The sequence below is a fragment of the Anthonomus grandis genome, chromosome 7, assembly GCF_022605725.1.
Source record: "Anthonomus grandis grandis chromosome 7, icAntGran1.3, whole genome shotgun sequence".
In the NCBI taxonomy this organism is placed as follows: Eukaryota; Metazoa; Arthropoda; class Insecta; order Coleoptera; family Curculionidae; genus Anthonomus; species Anthonomus grandis.
In genome coordinates, this window is record NC_065552.1 from 12,237,137 (window position 1) to 12,258,413 (window position 21,277).

Sequence of the window (21,277 nt, forward strand, 5' to 3'; positions counted from 1 at the left end):
CAATGTTGGCAATGTTGTTGTTTCTGGTTTAGGCGGTGACAACCTTAGATACCAATTCTTACCACAATTTTTTACGACAAAGATTGCTCACTATAAGATTTGTGCACGACGTGTGAAAAAGGTCACTTTTAAATTGACTAGTCGTTTTTTATTGTAAAGTAAAATGTCCGAAAGAAATTTTATACCATGAGTAAGCCACAAAGGTCCAAGGAAAATTTAATACAGTGGTGAGAGGAAGAAAGCTAACTGCTCTGAACATCGTGAAAAACTGGACAGAAAGGGAGGGTCGTAAGATCAGTCCCCTTAAATCCGCAATTATACCATTTACCAAAAGATGAAAGGTCCTCAACCTTGGGCCACTACTCTTACAGGGTAAAGAGGTTTCTATGTTGGGAGAGATAAAATATCTGGGGGTTACCTTGGACTCCAAAGTAAGCTGGAACCAACATCTCGACAAAGTAACCAAGCGATGAGCAAACCTGGATATTACAGCCCAAAATGGCATACTGCATCTTTGCTAGAGTAGTAGTACTCACTATAACTTATGCTGTACTACCGTGATGGCCAAAAACCTTGCAACTAGGAGTAGACTTAAAATAAGCAAAATAACAAACTATTACATGTCTAGCCTTAACAGGAGCCTTGAAATCTATGCTAACCGCATCCATGAAAGCCGTGTTTAGTTTTTCACCATTACACCTGGTGATTCAAGAAGCAAAGCTGAGACTGGAGCGAATGGGAAATAACAATTGAGTTAACTTGACAGAACACCAAAGAATATCAAGAATCTGTGAGACAACCAAATCAGAAGTGATTTCGGATTAAATGATTCCAAAATATTGTTTTCGCATACCATTCAAAGTTGAATGTCCAACAAGAAAAGAACGGAATGACAGTAACCGCAGACCAGACGGAAATGGTCTGCGGTTACTGTCATTTGGTTGACAGATGGTTCCAAGACTGACAAGGGAACGCAAGCTCGAATTTTTAAAGAAAAATCTAACGTCGCATCCGCTAGGAAGACATGCCACAGTTTTTCAGACACAAATTTTTGCGATACTAGAATGTGCTAGGCTAAACATTAGGAAAGCATACACTAATAAGCAGATCCTAGAAATTACAGGTAGCCAAACCGCCCTAAGGGCCTTGTTGAACCCTAGGGTTACATCAAAGCTGGTTTAAAAATGTCCTATAGAACTGATAACCTTAGGAGACCGCAACTCGGCGTATATGAGTTCCGGGAAATGAAAAAGCCGAGAAATTTGCAAGAAAAGGCTCTATGGCACCTTACATCGGACCAGAACCTGCACTGGGAGTGCCAAGAAGCACACTCCGCAGTGAGAGTAGGGACTGGATGAAAAAAAACCAAGCTCACTGGATAGAAATGAGATAGCTGGAAAGAGAAAACACATTTATGATTTTTAAATAGACGAAAAAATGACTCGCGGAGTGGAAACCTACATTTGGGAGGAACAAACAAGAACACCTGTAGGTATCGGAACGGGATACGGCCGTTACAGAACACCTTAAGAGAATTGGAGTGTATAATGAAAACCTTAATTGCCGATTGTGCGAAAAGGAACGAGAAACAGTCCGACATGTAATTTGCAATTGCGAGGCCTTGTGATGCAAAAGGCAATAAGGGAAGTTTGGGAAAGACCCACTGGACCCAGAAGCATTAGGACCACAGCAACAAAAGTCCTGTACCGGCTGGTACGGGACTGGGCGAGGTGCTAGGCTGTGTAGTATAGATGTATATCGGGGTGAGCACAATAGGCCTTTAGGCTGAGGTGTATTTGAGCACAATAGACAAAGAGGAAGAAAAAGCCACAAAGGTAGAATTATAATAGAATTGTCGACTTAATACATTTTTATACCTTTCATGAGAATTTTTTTCAAAAAACTTATTTTTTGTTAATTATTTAAATTACCCACTTTAGGGAGCAACGAATTTTAAAATTCCTTCCAGCTATGTTTTGCCACTTTTATCAAGCTTTTATGCATTGCTAAGATATGGTATCTTTCTATCCAAAATAAAAGACTCTGTATTTTGAACTCCTAAAAGTATTTCGATTGTATTAAAGTTTAATAATTTATGAGCTAAAAGCCTACTTAAACTAAATGTCCGTTTAAATCTCTAAAAACAAAGATACCAAAGCAATTTCCTATCTAATATCTGGATCACAGATGCCATACAATATGGTTTAACAAAAGAGAAAAAATTATAATTTATTCCAGTCGCAGCCCGGCGTTATACTTCCCAGGCGTATCGAGGTCATTCTTCGATTCGGACGGGTCGTTGCCCAACGTCTGCGAGGACCACGATCCAGAGACGCTACGCCCAATCATAACTGGCACGTGGATGCCGGAAGCGGTTGGCGGGATGCAGGGCAGGAGTGCCATTTTTGCCGAGACTCAGATTGTGCAGGAATCTATTCCGATTCCAGGTAAGTTATTCCATAATCTGAGGTACGTGACGTACTTGGACTATATCGGCAGCCATAATTTCATATATTAATTAAAGTCCATGTTTATAACTTTTTGTGTAGTTGAATAATATTAGTAAAGACAGTATGAGAAGCCTTTATTACTAATTTATAATCTCTGCTCATATTATCATTAAAATTTATATTTCATTGAAGTTTAACCATATTACATCCTTATTACTGGCTAAAAATTGGGGTCTCTGTTCCATTGATTCTCTGAAAGACATATCTAATATGAGTTAAGATCAAAATGATATAAAAAGGTAGATAGTTACTGAGCTTTTAACTCTTCTGTTAAGGTGCTTTATTAATTTATTAAAAAAAAATATCTGCACAACAAGAGAATGTTTTATTATACTACGTAGACTATCTTGGGAATGATGAATCAGCTTTTCATACTATATTTGACTGTTTGCCATACATGTTTGCCAACTTTTTATTATATTTTATGCAGTATGTACCAGCCAAATAAAATAAATTCGATAAGACGTAAATAAGAAGCTGCTCGAAAAAATACGCAGATAAGTCTATTTGTATTATAAATCGGGCATTTTTTGCAATAAAAACCTTGTCTACAGGTTTGATGTAAAAGTGATAATATTTTATGTAAATTATATTGATAAATTTTTCAAGTCTTTTATATATACCAAAATACCAAAATCTACTGCCCATTTTATTGGGCGCAATTGGAACGCAATTGGGCGCGATTGGAACGCAATTTGAAAAATCCTTGGACAACTTTTACATTTGATTAAAAACTGTTGGCTTCAGCAGGTTGGTGCATCCGTGCGCAATGCCCTAATCGTACACGAGTGTCTATCGAACAGATTTCTGGAAAATTGATAGATATACATTCAATAGTTACATGGCGTCCTTGTTCAGCATGCGTAAAATATGCTATTTACAAAATGAAATGAATCGTCGTACGGAAAATCTCTCAACACCCTTTTATAAAGCCTAAAAAGTGGCCATGAGAAACTGTTTTTTATTTTTCCATATCTCTTTCAATAACGTCAGAAAAAAATGAAAACGAAATCGGCAAAGAAAGTTTTAAAATTTTCTTAACGGCATATTGATTAGACTTAAAAATGCGCAACTTTTCTCTAATTTAAGCATCTTCGTATCTCTTTTGCTTTCCAAGATCTCCATGATAGACGTTCTTGTCTTATACACATTGAAGTTACATATATTCCGTTTTTATCGGAGGATTATCAAATCTAAAAAAATAATTAAATATTTATACAGAAATAACGCTTATAATATTATAAAATTTTTTTTACTCAGACGTTCACCTACACAAATCACATAACTAACAACAAATCAAAATCTAGGTTAGATACAATACCCACCATAGATAAAAATATATAAATGATCGTTTATTAGCCTCATACACCTGGTTTTTCTTTAAAATAATTTGTGTCAAATATCAGCTCCCTGGGAGAGTTTAAGTGATTTTTTTTTATTTGATTGTTTATTATTAAACTTATAATAAAATATAAGCTTTTTAATACAGTTTTTACAATATTGTTTTTCGTTGTCTTGTGTGAGTTGGTGATCTATGGCTTAGACGTGCCCCTGTTAATGTTCAAGGTTACTAAATCTTATTGCATTTTACTTTTTAATTTTTTGAAATATAAATTTGTATGTGAGCTGTATAGGTGTAGGTTTAGGTAAAAGTTTTCGCATATTTTATAAGCCTTCTTTCAGTAAAAATGTTTAATTTATTATTTAAGCCCGGTTATGCTCCGATAAACACGTAACACTTGTACCTATAATAAGTAATCTAATATTTTATGAGATTGGGAATTTGTGTTTTTAATTTTGTTTCTATGATATATGATGATATGTTTTCATGTATATATAGCGCCTCCGATTAAATCAGCACTATTGGTATCATTGTTAATATTTAAGATACAAAATCGAATAAATCAGCAAACTAGTAGGATTTTTTCTACTGTTTAAATAGTAAAAACAGATAATAAAATTGAACATCGCGTTTAGAAAAATTGTAAAAAATGCTTTTGTTAAATAGAATCCTCTATACAGTGTGGCCCAAATTGGGTGTACATGTATGGGTATCTTGGAAACTATAAGAGATAGAAAATTGGTTAAATGGGGAAAGTTGTAGGGCATTTAGCTACCAATGAAGTGCCACTTTCAGAACGATTTTATCTTTTTCCGATTTTGAAATATTTGGAAAAAATCAAAAAGTTGCATTTTTGAAAAAGGGCTGTATTTTTTTTATTTCAACGCATTTTTTAAATCTGTAAAAACATTATTAGGACAACTTTTTAAGGACAATGCATATCGGAATTTAGTTTTTGTTTTCGACGTTTCGGTTCTGAAATTCCATCCCCAACTTCTTTTTTCCTTATGGCGGCAATTTTGTTTTTTTGCTAAATTAAAAAGATCTATTTTGTGAAAAACAATTTATGAAAATATTTTATGTTTACGTCAAAAAATTAAATAGTTTTTTTTTCGCTGGGTTGGCAATGATTTTTATTAGCATTTTGTCGTACACACAATTATTACTAACTTACTAACTTGTTATCTTATACTTTTACGTAATTTCTTAATAAAATAATTAATTACATGTAACAATAATATTAAATGAAATTATTCAAAATGACGGCCATTTTTCTTAAAACATTTTTCACATTCCTTTAAAACAATTCTAGTTACCTTGCACAGGGTGTTTTTATTTATTTTACCTTCTTATAGAGATCTTCTATTAAGACATTCTGAATCCTGTCCTCTAGTTGTTCGAGAGTCGCAGGAGGTTTAAACTCGTAAAATTTATTTGTAACATATCCCCAAAGATAAAAATCCAGGTGTGTAATATCTGGAGACCTAGCTGGCGAATTTACAGCACCGCGGTTCGCGATAAGTTTATTGTTAAATGCTTGCGTTAACAAGTTTTGTTAACAACATCCCGAGTATTATATGCGGGACACCCCAGCCTGTTGAAACCATACATCACTCCGTATTTATTCTTCAGTTATTATAGCTCTCACGGTAGGTAATATCTGCTCTTCCAAAACATTTTTCACTTTGACTTGTCAGTGTTTGGTTATAAATAAAGGGTTCAATAAAGTGATTATCTAAAAACAATTATATCATTTTACTTGAAAATAATTTTATGGAGTGGGTAATTAACTTACCGTACACCATATATTAAATCCAAATCTTACTTGTAACCTACGTTCAGCCACTTCATGAAGATTCTCAGTAGCCCAAAAATGACGATTATGTTTGTTGAATACTCCGCATTTGCTAAAAAACGTCTCGTCGCTCCAAATAATTTTCCTGCTGAAATTAGGTATTTCTTGACATTGCCTTATAAACCAGTTAAAAAATTCTAATCGTCTTGGGTAGTCTGTGTCCTTGAACAAAAGTAGGCTTTTATAAACGATATATTTTTTTAAGACTCTTTGAATGGTGGTCCTTGGTATATTCATATCAGTTGCAGCTTTTCAAGTCGATGTTTTCGGGTTCGCATTAAAATGATCTAAAATGTTTTCATCGCGAGCTTCATTGCTCCTTTGATAATTTTCTGGCGTTGGTATTTCAAAACTTCCAGGAGTCCTAAGGTTCATGATAAGACTAGCAAATAGTCTTCGACCTGGCTGTTGTCTCTCAGGATACAGTTCCAAATATCTGGCGATTGCAAGATTTCCATTCCTATTACATATAATATAACATTCCAATATGTCAAATTTTTCTTCACTGGTATATCACATGGCGATTTTTGGAAATTACAATTTTAAACAAAACTCACTAAATAGAAACTAAAACAACTAGATACGAAAAAACTATTTAACACTAACAAGAACAAGATAAGAACTACTAAACAAGATAAAAAGTTAAATTAAATAAATAATATTTTGCAGAATTGTCAGTAAATGACCCTAAATCATTTAACAATAATAATTGTTTATACGACAAACTCCCTAGTAATGGCCTCCGCATTCATGGCCAACTCCGCGAAAAATGAACTTTGTAACTTTTTGACATAAGAATGAAATATTTTCATAAAGTGTTATACATCATTTTAAAGGGACGAAAAAGACCTTTTTAATTTAGCAAAAAAACAAAATAGCCGCCATAAGAAAAAAAGAAGTTGAGGATGGAATCTCAGAACCCAAACGTCGAAAAAAAAACTAAATTCAGGTATGCGTTGTCCTTAAAAAATTGTCCCCCCTCACAAACTCCCTAGTAATGGCCTCCGCATTCATGGCCAACTCCGCGAAAAATGAACTTTGTAACTTTTTGACATAAGAATGAAATATTTTCATTAAGTGTTATACATCATTTTAAAGAGACGAAAAAGACCTTTTTAATTTAGCAAAAAAAACAAAATGGCCGCCATAAGAAAAAAAGAAGTTGAGGATGGAATCTCAGAACCGAAACGTCGAAAAAAAAATCAATTCAGGTATGCGTTGTCCTTAAAAAATTGTCCCAATAATGTTTTTACAGATTTTAAAAATACATTGAAATGAAAAAAATACAGCCTTTTTAAAAATGCAACTTTTTGATTTTTTTCAACGATTTCAAAATCGGAAAAAGATAAAATCGTTCTGAAAGCGGCACATAATTGGTAACTATAAATACTTATAAATGCCCTACAACTTTCCCCATTTAACCAACTTTCCATCTCTTATAGTTTCCAAGATACCCATACATGTACACCCAATTTGGGCCACACTGTATATTTCTACATCAATTAAAAGAAGATCATTTTCTTAATTAAAATGTTTATTAACACTAATAGCCTAAACCTAAAAATAAGAAAGTATAGCGATAGTAATAATTTTTCTAAATTTAAATAAGCGGGTTTTGAACTTTTTGAGATAAAAACAAATAAGTCGTTGTTTAAATAATGAAATGACAGTACCTATAGAGATTTGCCAAAATACATAATAACTGACAATTACACAAGTTAGCAAAGTTTGTGATTTTTGTAAAATCTGAATTAGTAAAATGCCTTTAATGCATACTGAAAAATGTGATATATTGGAATGTTACCTTATATGCCAAAAAAATAGTGACAGAGCGCCAAAAGATGAATATCGCCAGAGATTCCAGACTCGTAACTGGACAAACCGAAGATACTTTTGAATTATCTACAAATTTAGAACTAACGGAGAACTAGAAGAAAGGAACCAATTTATAGTAAGCGAGGGTATTAAAATTTCTATTTTGGCATTTTTTGAATCATATAGCATATGGAAAATTTAATTCTCGTATAGAAAACTCAACTAGAGATTTAGCAAGAATTTAGTATTAATATGACGGGTCTTAAAGAAACACAAATTTTTGCCATATAAGTATCGACCAATACAAACATTGTTGCCTGGTAATAGCGAAAGAAGGCTTATTTTTACGCAACTGATTACATAGTATATAATACGACAAGTTATGTTTAACCATAAAAATTCCACTATTGTTCCCAAGCAAATATTTTCCTTATTGATCCCAGAAACCCTCAAAATAAATTTAGTACAAACGTTTAGTGTGGTAGTGTAAAAGGAAGCCAAATATTAGGATGTCTTATGATGACACTTTAAATGGAATGAGATTTGTTGACGTCATAATATCATGGCCTGATTCGTTGGCCACCTAGGTCACTAGACCTAACTCCTCTTGACTTTAATTTTTGGGGGTTACGTAAATTATATTTTTTATTATATTATTCATTAAATTTACATTTTTACCATTTTAATCAAAAGAAAAAATCCTACTAGTTTCCTAATTTAACTGACCATGTATCTTAAATATTAACAAAGATGCCAACAGCGCCGACTTAATTGGAGGTACCCTGTATAACACTTTTGACTTGTCCCCATCATAAATCTAATGGCGTCAAATCAGGGGTTAAATCGTGTTAGCTAGTCCATTAATATTCTCCTCATCCACCGAATTAGAAATATGAGGTTGAATTATTATGGAACATTGATTTCGTAATAGGTACTTCGTCTTGTTGAAACCGTATCATATTCACTGGTCCTTTCCAGAGTTGCTAGTTGCTACTACATAATTTTTAAAAAGTGGTAAATAATTTATAAGTCTATACTGTATAGCTAATAATTTCTAATAATTTTTGCTCAAAAATTTTATTTTAGTATTACATCAAAGGCTATTGCTTGTGTTCTTCTCGGATTCTGTAAACATTTTCCCTAGACGAATAGCAGCAATGTTGTCCCTTATTGTGAATTATTAAGATTTATTCAACCGAAAACAAAACATATTTTAATTGAATAATATTGTTATCCAACAAGGCCATCATTCCTTCGCAAAAACATCCTATTAACCCGACTTGGTATAATTTTATACAGATGCATTTTAATGCTCTAATATTTGATAAATAGCTAAAAGCGACCCTAAACGTGGTTGGGTGTGGTTTTGTCTAAAACAGAAGTATAATATCTAATCTGGCCCCCTTTTTTATCTGCCTTACATGTCCCAGATTCATAAACTGATAATTTTGAATTTTGTTTATTTTCTCTTATAAAAGATCAAATTCTATCTGTGCTCGCATCTGTAAAAATCTTATTTTGTGTATTTATTTGTCAAATAAACTATTTTTACGTTCAATTTCTAACAGTTATAACAATGAAAACTACTATTATACCATTTTGATAATTTTCGTTTTCTAATGTTAAAACTAAAAACAAAAGCATTGACAGAACTACGGAGTCTGACTTATTTTTTAATAAATATATTACATTTAGCTGGTGCATATCTGTATATACCTACAATTTTCGAAAATACTAAAATAAAAAACAATAGCCCTCGTTTTATATATTTTATTACCACTCGAAAGTCTATTAAATCATGGCATACGTAATACCCGAAAAGCTTTTTGTGATCCACGCCCATAAAAAATTTGGTTGAACTGAATAAAATTCTATTTTCCAGCATAACTTCGTTACATTAGAAAACCTCCAGGTACAGTTTTTATGGTCGCTATAAACCCGAAAACCCTATTTATTAAGGACCGACAGTTTTATGATACGATAAAAATCATATTTATGTCAGTTTAGTTGGAATTATCTCTAGTATTACCATAAAAGTCGCATCTTGCTCGGGTAATTTTGAATAGTTAAAGAACAGCTGGATATCTGCCAATCTAGTTTTGAAACAATGTTTGTTTGTTCTACTGCCCCCGTTATGGAAAGATAGATGTATTAACGGGATAACAAGTGCCTTTAGGATTTTGATATAAGTTTTTAGATATAAAGTCATAATAACTCTTTAACTTTTGCTACGTTTATGATACATAGCTCTTGATTCGAAAACATTTTTTAAGCTAGTATTTTCACAAACTCAAAAGAAATTTTATTGATTTATAGTTCAAGCGATGTGTAACAAGAGTCTTTAAGTCGTATTTTAAGAAAAAAACGGCTTACTTTTGTTACTGTCAATTTCTACGGTTTCTAGATATACAACATAGAAAAATCCTTTTTACAATTTCAGGCTCCAATTTGAACATTCTTTACCAAAGTTCACAAGCCTTAGGGTATCTGACCACTATCGAAATGAAACTAACAGGCAGTAAGATACCGAGTACACTTACTCACGTGCATGTACGTGTAGAAATAGAAGGCTGCCTCTATGTGAAAACTTATGAGGCCGATCCGGACTTATATCATACCTTTGCATGGAACAAAAGGAATATCTACAAGCAGAAAGTTTATGGAACTGCTACTGCTAAGGTGACAAAGTTTTTAAATTTATTGCTTTTAAATATTTATTTGGTTTTTCATTTTTTTAGGTGTCTATCGGATATCAATTCTCCAACTGTCAAGATTTAGTGTGGATTACCCAAACTACAGAAATGAAAGGATTCGATGTAGATATTTCGGATATCGGCGCTTGGGGATTAGATATTCATCACCATTATAATTTTTATGAAGGGATATTGCAAAAGGGAGACGGTTCCACTTTGCATTTTAAGGTAAGATATTTTTTTTAAATATTTTGATTTTTACATTAGTTTTTGTTTAATGAACTAATACTAAAAAACATCTTTATTTAACAACGATAAGTTGACGTTCGACTTCGTTTAAAATTACTCTAAAAAATTGTTTTTTTCTTAGAACATTGAAAGACTAGAATTAGCATTACCGTGGAACTATGGGCAGTTTGTCTAATGCAATCTCTAATGCAATGATGTCAAATGCTTATGTAGAAATGGCAAAAAACACACCTTATAATATCATAATAATTTGTCACTTATTTTGACAGGCGCAAAATAATACTCTTCCTCTTTAATAAAAATCAAGCATTTTCTAAAAAAAAATAAGATACTCTTTAAAGAAGTCAACATTCAAAGTGAAATAAATGTAAATAACGTCCGTATATTAGAGAAAAAAGCAACAACATCACAACGCCGCTTCATTGCATTGTTGATTCCATGGACACAACTAATCTTTACCAGTGACGTCGTCAAAAGATATTTACATGGCTTTAAATTATAAACAATAAAACAGTTTATTAACTCTTTATGCGTTTTTTAACGTACTTCATTAGATTAAAGGTACTTATCCAATAAAACGAATTTTTATGGAAATTAAATATTTTATAATTATTATAGATTTCGTAATAAGTTTTTATTATTCTACGTTTATGACGACGGTTGGCTCTTGATATGATGCTATGACAACATCGGTATTTACTTGTGAAAAGATCGGCTTAAATCGCCTTTTTCCCATGGTGCGGCACAAACGGCACAAGTTTTTACTATCGTAATAATTCAGAAAAACACTCAAATGCGTCTTTTTTTAACCAAAAACTAAAGAAAAACCAGAACTTCACAAATACCGAATGTAAATACAAAGCCGTTTGTCAAGATGATATTTCGTAATAACAAAAAACATCAGCTTTTGCCTGCGGTGTTGCCATTTCAAGTTTCTTAGAAGCGGTTTTAAAAATAAGAATGTTAATATTTTTTTGCTTTGAAGATGTTATTTTTGCGCTTAGAATAACACATATATATTTCTACTTTTTATTTTTAATCCAGAATCTAATATCAATAAGTCAAATTAACATTATTATATGTGGTAATTATAGCTGAAAATTTTCTCTTTTGAAGATGCGTGTAAACTTGACAACATAGAATCGATGAATATGTTTATAAATAAAACACCCCCCTTGCCGCTGTGCACATGTTGAACTCAAACAAAGTTGTTTACTAATTCTAGCCTTTCAATATTCTTAAGTTTTTTTTGTAACCTTCATTCGGCAAGAAACTGTATATATATAAAGTCAATTCTCTATGATATCTATTTACCATTTATAAATTATTTTTGAAAATATTCTTGAGAATAGCACTCTTTCTGCAAGAACCTTTTTTTCATTTCTTTTAAATTTAACAGTAAAAGTATACCAATACAAAGTTGTGTATTATCAAACATTAAAAATAAGATAGAGCCCAGATTCCTGCTAACCGATATAATCAATAAAATGAATCATCAGTTAAGGTGCCCCTTATATATTTTATAAAGTAAAATAGTTCATAATATCTAATAGGAAATACGATAAATACAATAATTAATAAGCCTTAAAATAAAATCCTATAAAATGCTATAAATTCGGAGGTTATATAGGAGATATGAAAGATCTTAAATTTGGCCAAAGTTACGCAATGTTGTAAGCAGCAATATGGGGTTAAAAAAGCGGCAAGATTTCTTCAAGTTTTGAAGGTATCAGGAAAATCCCAAGTTTCTAACAATTGATTATATTCTTTCCTGTCTTTTCTTTATTTCCGGAATTTTAACTTCTATTTAACGTTACCGATATTCCAACAGTAAATTTAGATGTGTATATAAGTGTAATTATAGGCATCTAATGCAATTATTTTCTAGTTCTTAATTAAGTAACTAAATTAAATTTTATTTTATTTAATTTAAGTAAATAAATTCTATTTTAATTTTTTCCATAGAAATATCCGCGCATGGTAAAAGTAGTAATGGGCACGGGTCTACAACGCAGCGTAGATTGTCCAGGACAATGTGGAGGTCCAGCCAAAGATGCCCGCCTCCTAACTCCTGGATCTCTAGCGAGTGGTCCAGATGGCAGCGTTTACGTAGGAGACTTTAATTTAGTCCGCAGGATTACGCCAGAAGGCAATGTTTATACTATTTTACAGTTAAGGTAAGCGTTAGTATATATTTAGTTATTTATAGTTATTTTGTTTTGGTCACACAACGTAGACAGGTGAATTCCGGAACAGTTATTTTCGTAAAATCTCATTTAAATCCGATAAGCAGAATACTACAAAATATTCAGTACTAATTTGGGCGTTATAAGAATTAACTTTAACATTCCAGTAGACAGTCTGTATACCAAAGAAAGTGATAGGGAACACCCAGGTCTTCAAGAATTGAGCGCTTAAATTTGTCAATACGTGGTTTTGTTATTTAAAACCCTGTAGCTCCGTTAAATTTTTTTAAGTGTGTATAAATGTAAATTAAATTTTAAATTAAAGTATATTAACAAAAATATAATTTCAAGATCGAGCTACAATATTTAAGCATTTGTTTTCCTCATAAGAAATACACTACACACGTTTATATAAAACTATGATAGATTATGAATAATATAAGATAAAAAGAATTATTTTTTCATCCTGCAAAAGGTGATGAACCAAAAATTGATTAAATACTTAGAAATCGATTACGGAATTATTAATAAAGCCACACTTAACATTAGGAGCAAATTTTTGTTGGGAATGCCCCTGCCTGAAGTGTAAAATTTTGAAAACTCAAACATAGGAAATTCGTTTATTAAAAACACCATCTCGCATAAACTAAACCTCATCAGAAAACCACATTCGAGAAAGCGTCCTCCTAGGCACTCGTATCCATTGCAAAAAAGCAGCTGCAGATACCTTCCTCTTGTAATTTTTCTACCTCTTAGATGTAATACGGGTATAAATTTTCTTTCTGAAAAATACGCTACATACGCGTTTATGATAATCTTAATTAAGCACCCTTTTTTTCTAACATTCGTCATAGGATTTTCACGCACAATGTCCAAAATGTTTTCTTCAAAGGCCTTTATTTGGAATTCTCTAGACATGAAAAACCGACCGTTTTCTCTTAAATAATTGAAAATATCGGCAAAAGTTTGGTAATTTGGTATTATTTGCCCTGGAAAACGCCTTTCATATTTCTGGACCATCGCTCTTCTATTAAAATGTAATTTAACTTCCTTTTAGATTGGCAAAAGGCAGAAGAAGAAATTGTTCTTCGGCCGTATCAAAATATTTTCTGATCTTATTTTTTTAATAAGAGTTAATTGAGTTAATACAATTTTACTTACAGCTTAAACAAATGTCAAAATCAAATCTACAGGGTGTTTTTTACAAGAGAAATAAATTCGAAAGATTCACTTCTAGTTTTAGGTGTATTAGTGGATGGTTACAGTATTTTTTAAAAATAACTATTAGTAAAACTAGCAGCACTTTTTATTTATACAAAAATAACAAAGCCATTAGACAGGGTGTCCGAGACGAAACAGTCCAAAATCTTTAAAAATTAACTGTTTAGCCCAAAAACGGCCAACACTTTCTAACACAAATTGAATATTCAATGGGACATTGTGATGCCATTCGTAATTTTTTGAACGACGTATTTCCTGGATCTCCCGATCTCACACCTTTGGATTTTTCACGGGGTCATCTAAAAACCAAAGTCTTCGCCACAAAGCCTGACTCCCTTGAAGATCTTCGAAATAGAATTGTTAACGAATGTCAGGTAATAACGCCCGAAATGTTCGCTAATATGCGCAGACATTTTAAACAACAATTGTATTTTTGTGAGGATTCTTAATAAAATAGATGATTTTTTTAAATCTATATTTATTTATATTTCTTAAAAACGAGTTAATAAAATAAAAAAAATAAAAACAAGGCTATGTAGAGAATAAAATTTCTTTTAATCTAAATATCACTCGACCCCTATTCCTATTTTAAAAATTGACATATCGGTTCTAGGGGTAAGGGGATGACGTCAGCGGAACGCAATTTCTGTCAAAGTCTGAGTGGACTGTTCTGTCTCGGCCATTCTGTAAATATTTGCAATAAAGTATTGACCAATTTAACCGATCAATTCTTAAATACTTAAGTATTTCCTATCGCCATCTTGCGTGTGTACAGTGGATCTTGGAACATTATGTATGTAAAAAAATCAACCTTTACACAAAAGATGATCTGGGTCAGTATAAAAAGTAAAATTTTATTTGACGAAACTTAAAATTGAACTAGAATAATATATAGACATATATTACATATATTTTATTGACCATTTTATTATCATATATCTATTTCTTGTTGTCTGTCCCGATTAGCTCGGGCATTTAAAGAAATATTTCTCTGAATATAAATATTGTTAATTATCTATGATTAGTGTATTATAAAATTATAGTTTTTCCTATTCTCTACGCTTTTTTAAAGCTATTATGTAACTTAGAAAGCTGATTTATTAAAGTAATAATTATCAAATAATTATATAAAATAATTTTTAATTTTTCTAGGACAACGCAAGTTGCATACAAATACTACTTAGCCATATCCCCCGCTGATGGTCACCTCTACGTTTCGGATCCAGAAAGACATCAAATTCTAAAAGTTCTTTCATTGGAGCCTGTTCAAGATCCAACTATTAATAGTGAGCCTGTAAGTATAATTTGCTGTGTTTGTGTTTTTACGATTTTATTTGTATGTCAAAACGTACTCATTACGTAACAATAATAAATTATCTATTGTAATAACTGTCTACGTAAAATTTTTATTGTTTTTTATTCTCTTAATTCTTTATTCTCTTAAATTAGTATAGACATTTCTTCTAAAGTGTATTTTATTTATTTGGATGAAGATTGTGTGACATATTATAATGTACACCGCTCAACAATTGAACTGGATAATTTCAGTATCCCTAAAATTAGCATATAATAAGATTTTATAATAAATCGCGTTTTATACTATAAATAGATACTGTTTATTGCCACATTATTGGCAGCGTGTTTTTATTTATTTTACTTTTATCTCTTTAAATAAAGGATATAGGAATTGAAAACTTGAATACATGAGTCGTATAAAAATACCTGTAGTGACTTTGATAGTGGTATTGGTATCAAGAAGTCTGTTTAATCGCAGAAACACTATGCCGCTACGACGATTAGAACTGGTGCAACTTAAGTAATTACTCCATTGGATAAACGAAGGCATAACTCAAGAAGAAGTCGCTACGTGGCTAAATGTCTCTCAAAGTCATGCGTGATATTGGTATGTGGCAACCGAGTCTGCAGCGTACAGGCCTAGAAGAGCCTAGAGAAAGAGCTGAACTTGTACGGAAGATCGCTTTATAGTTCTTTCTGCAAAGAGAAACCGAACATTCACGGCTTCAAGAATTAATAGCGTATTCAAGCATGCTACTGAAAGAGTGATCAACACAGTTTGTGGAATTTTGAAAGTTGGAGGCATTGTTTCTTTACTGACAAGTCCAGATTTCATTTGTATACGTGTAACGGTCGAATATTAGTATATAGGGAACAAGGACAGTGCTATATATTGAAAACCTAATGGCCCCAACCAGTCTTTTTGGTTTGCATGTTGGGAGGCATATGTTATAAATATAATAGTCGCACTGACTTAGTGGTTTTAATTACTGAGGCAATGATTGCCATACGATATCGGGACGGGGTTAGTTGTACCTTATTTAGTGCAATAGGTAAACAATTTGTTTTTATTCATGATAATTCTCGCCCTCACCGTGTGATAATTGTGAACGATTACATAGAAGCTCATAGCATTACAAAACTGGACTGGTCACTGTGTTCGCCAGATATGGATTAAATTGAGCAAGTTTGGGCTGAAATGTCTAGGCGATTAAACCGACTCCAACAGCCACCCTAAGTTTTAGAAGAGTTGGCTAATGAACTGCACGCAATTTAGGAACGCATACCTCAGCAGATCATCAATACCTTAATAAGGAGTCTTCCAAATAGAATCACTACACTAAGACGAACTAGAGATGGTCCTACACGATTTTCACTTTTTTATAGGGATAGCGTGAACTGTGTAACAAAGGAACTTTTATGCTCTTATGTTTTTCAGTTAATCAGTTTGTGTGTTATTGTTAATTTTTTTTTAAGAATTTGTTTCTTTCGGTTCCTTTATGTGTCATACAACATGAATTAATAAAGATTTATTCATATTATATGATTTTTTGGTTGTAAATTTATTGACGAAAAAATAATAAGCGAAATTTGGACAGGCACCTGATTTAATAACGTAAAAAGTAACAGGCTTCTGATTTAATAACGTAAAAATTTAACAAAACGGAAGGTTTTTTTTTTTAAAAATCCTGGAACATTTTATTATATCACCATTTTATTTTTGGATCGAGCATATTTTGACAAACGTAAATATACAGGATATTGCGAAAAAATGAAAAGATATTTTTTTCCTAAAAAGAATCTTGTATATTATTACATGTCCGGAAAATTCTGTTTTATATATAATATCTATTTCAACTGTTCACGAAATAATGACGTTTAAATAATAATTGTAACATTGTCTTGCTGTGGTCGCCATTAATACCCCAGTAATAAATTTTTACCTATGCCTGAAGAAATATTCCTAAATACTTCACGAAAGCGATCTTTAAGGACTTATATGGCTTACCTTTGTACATTTAATTTTTGACATAACGTTAAAGAAAGTAGTTTAATAAATTAAGATTGTGTGTTCTAGATGGCGACCCTATTGATTCGCTTCTGTCTAACCACCGATTTGGCAAAACACTATAAAGCATGACGCTTGGAGTTGCATATCTGAGTTATTTTCATCAAGATACATAGTCACTAGTGCTGGAATCAAGTCGTTTACTAGAAAGTCATGATAACTGTGTTCCACCAAAGGTTTTTCAAAGAAATATAGTTCTATTACTTTGTATTCATAACAAAGTAACTTTTACTCATAATAATTTCAATTCATAACAATCCCTGCCATTAAATTAACCTTTTCATAATTCTGAAAATTACTTTTCCTAAGCCAGTGTGAGTTTCCAGGTGCACGGTTCCTAACATTATGCCAATTTACTTGTCTAGGCTTATTATCAGTTCTTTCGGTCATGGTCTGGCAAACCTCATTTTTTCGATTTGGATCATCTTCTAATAGCTCTTAAAGTAATTGAATTTCCTAAGTGTTCCACTTTTCCTTCCTTAATAATTCTATTTCAGTCACTTTATGAAGCGTGATGTCCAAAGCGATCTTAGTACTTAAGAGGTTCGGCTTTTTGTGTAATAAATGCAGTGTATCCAGTTTTCATACTTACGAATGCCTGTCCTTTCTGATGTGCCAAGATGCTCTGCAAGAACAGTTCCAGTCCCTTTCCACTTAGCCTCAATTTTACTCATTGTAGACTGACGTATAGGTTCTCTGATTATTTATTGTTGAAGATTATTCGAAATGCGCTGTGTGTTCTAGTTCGTCACAAACAAAGATATAAGTAAATAAAATGACTAGTTATAAATGGTTCGAAATGCTGTTAATGACGACGACTTTTAGCATTTGATAGAATAGAGTAAGGTAGGGCAAGTTGACGAGCTTAAGGTAAAAAATAAAATGAAAAATAAACTACATATAATTTTAAGGTTTTCAAAAGTATAATAGAATCATAGAACATTAACTTGATTTTTCATAAAATAATCATAAATTAAAAAACAAATCATTACTAAAAAAATTAAAAATTTTCAAACTTGTTGCAATTTCGTCATCTTTCCCGAATGGTGAGGTAAGATGACGAACATATTGGGGCAAGATGACGAATTCCTGCAAAGGTCACATATGAAGACACTTCTGTTCTCGTAGCTCGTGCAGGCCTCATGCCACCAATTTTCGAATACATCGCACTTTATCCAATCTTCAACTGGAGGCTCAGTGTATGGTTCCTCGCAGCTGGGACAAAAAATATTAGATTTTTTTGGGCCTCTTTAATAGGTTTTTATCCAGTCTTTTTGAAAACATTTCTTTTTGCTTTTTCTTCACCCTTTCTTTTTTTAGCCTGAGCTTTATTATTTTTTTCTCGTTCTTTCTCTTCAAGGTCTTCTTTATTGGGGGTAAAAGTCAATATCGACGCTTTTTGCTTCTTTTTCTTCGTTTTCAGGACCAGTCGATTTATTTTAGGCAAAGGCCTAATCTCAACAAAATTAATTTGCTAATTGGGTTTCAAATTTTTAAGACCCGATGGTCCTGCGACAGCCAAATGTTCCTGCACCACGTGCTTCCTTTTATTCTCTTCATCATCATCATTTTGAAGTCCAACAACGCTAGGAATTTTTTGCAAACCGGATAAACTAGCTGATTCTAAAGATATTTCAGCTTTATTCTTTAGTTTGTTTTTTATGTTGATGAGTGGTTCATCATCAGCGGTGACATGTTTGCGCTCACTAACTGAAGCTGGTGCGAAGTCAGCGTCACTAAAAACGTCCGGATCAAAGGGTTCGATTCCACATTTAGCGAAGCTTTTAACTGCAGTTTCTAAATTTGCTGCTTTTAAATAGGCTTTTTTAAACAGCTGTGCTACGTCTTTGTCTGTAATAGTTTTACCGGGATTATCCACCAAAAAATTGTCGCAGGCCTGGCTATAAAATGTTTTAAGAGGACCAAAAAAGCCAACATCCAATGGATGCAATCGGTGAGTTGTGTGAGGAGGCAAACCATCACTCCAAACTCTCTGCACAAATTGATTGCTTCTAAAGATGTATGAGATGAAGGATTATCAACAATTAATAAAACGGGCACTTTGTTAGAAGGAGAGGCGTATTTAATAAAATGATGAAGGTATTGAAAAGAATCTGTATTCATCTATCCGCTCTGTTGAGCTATACCTCCGGAATTAGGAGGACATTCATGTAACAATTCAGAACGCATTCTCACTCTGGCAAAAACAAAAAAGGGTGGAACGTACGATCCTTGTGCATTCATGGCACAAACAACAGTCGTGTTCCGGCCACGCTCACCACTAGCCACTTTTGCCACTCTCTTGCATCCAGTTGGAGATAAAATTGTTGGCTGCTCAGTTGGAACCTGATTCGTCTGCATTATATATTCGATCAGGCGTACAATTGTGTTTTATTTTAAGTTCCCGAATCAAATCAAAAAATCTCATCACTTCAACTCAATTAAATCCTATTAGACGTCCGATGGACTTAGCTCAGGGATCCTTAAGCTGATTTTGCGCCTATTCATGAAAGAAATTAACCAGTCTTTACCATCCAGCTTTAATTCTCTCATCTTCTGACCACGAACGGCGTTCACTTTTTCTCTTATAGTTACGCACTAGCTGTAAAAAAAATATATAAAGAAAAACTCTTTGGGACAAGATGAAGAGTTCGTCAACTTGCCCCCAAGAGAATTTATAACTAAATTGTTATAAATGAAACAAGCAATAAATAAAATTACTTTGTGCTACTTACATTGTTAATCTATTGGGTTCTAGCAGCAAAATGAACATCAATTAGGCAAAGTTTTGACCACACTTTTTGCACATAAACTTTCTTTACTGTACGGCAATATTATAACGACTAACTAATAAACACAATTTGAAACATAAATTCGAATGTAGTGAATTAAGCGCCATCTTCTAATTTCCATCAAAATCAAATTCGTCATCTTGCCCAATTCGTCAACTTGGTCCACCTTACCCTATCAGTTTATGTTGCAATAAAGTATTCTAATCGTTATTTAAACGTAATAGTTTTTTAAACAGTTGAAAATACATTTGGGACATTATACGACATATTCAGAATTCTCCAGAGAATCCGAAAAGGCGAAAATACTTATTACTTCTTTGTTTCATTTAAGAACAAAATTTTTTTTTGTCAGACTTTTTATTTGCGACACCGATTTTAAGTTACAGTTAAAAAAACGCCCTCTTTCATTAAATTTACCTGTAGTCTAAAGGACTTAAGTTGGAAGATCTCGGAAGCCACAGTAGGTCTGTTAATCCACTAGTCTAAGAAGTGGGTATCTAGAAACTATCGTACTGGAATCCCATAGTAAAGTAGTGCATACATTTGTTGGAAATCAATATTATTTCTCTAATATAACAATAAAACTATTGTATACGATAATATATTTATAATAAAGATTATTTCCCATTATTCCGGTAATTCGCGGAATCAATTCTGTAACATCCCGCATGTGAAGTTTCCAGGAATGTAGAACTACAATATGATTTCCAAGAATCCGGCCCACACATTTATTTTTCCAGATTAACTTTAATATCGACAATTGGGTCTATTTTCAGAACCATGTAAAAAGAATATACGCTCCTCCGATAATCAAATATTAAATAACAGATATAACTAATATTTTAGTTATTATAACCTGGTTCATTAAAGTAGCTATTTAAACGCTACTCTGCGCTAGGTGAATAAACGAGATCCGAAATAATTACAAGATCAGTAAAGCATTGCTTTATTATTAATCTTATCCTGAACACTAATAGGTTATATTACGATAACAATTCATTTTACTTTAATTTTCATTCTAAAGGTAACTTATTTGATGGAAACTTACCTCTTTTAGTTTCACAAGGATCGAAAGTAATTAAAACTTGTTGAAGTATAGTTAAGAGCGAGTTCTCTAATCTGGTCATAGATATTAAGAGGGTTTATGTTAGGTGCTTAAATATTTTATGCTCGATAATTTACAGTAAAATTTACACATATCGAATATAAAACCTGCTAAAATATGAAACAATTTTATTTAAAAATCGAGT

At 32.4% G+C, this 21,277-nt stretch overlaps 1 protein-coding gene across 7 annotated transcripts in view; it reads left to right on the forward strand.

Annotated features, from left to right (window-relative positions):
• The window catches only part of LOC126738818 (teneurin-a), a 1,182,227-nt gene that overhangs the window by 1,111,483 nt on the left and 49,467 nt on the right, over positions 1–21,277 (forward strand). For all 7 annotated transcript variants that reach the window (XM_050444260.1, XM_050444261.1, XM_050444262.1 and 4 more), the window contains 5 exons: positions 2,239–2,447; positions 9,963–10,201; positions 10,261–10,443; positions 12,430–12,641; positions 15,024–15,165. In XM_050444260.1, coding sequence (XP_050300217.1) covers positions 2,239–2,447; positions 9,963–10,201; positions 10,261–10,443; positions 12,430–12,641; positions 15,024–15,165 — 985 coding nt within the window. The remainder of the gene's footprint in view (positions 1–2,238; positions 2,448–9,962; positions 10,202–10,260; positions 10,444–12,429; positions 12,642–15,023; positions 15,166–21,277) is intronic.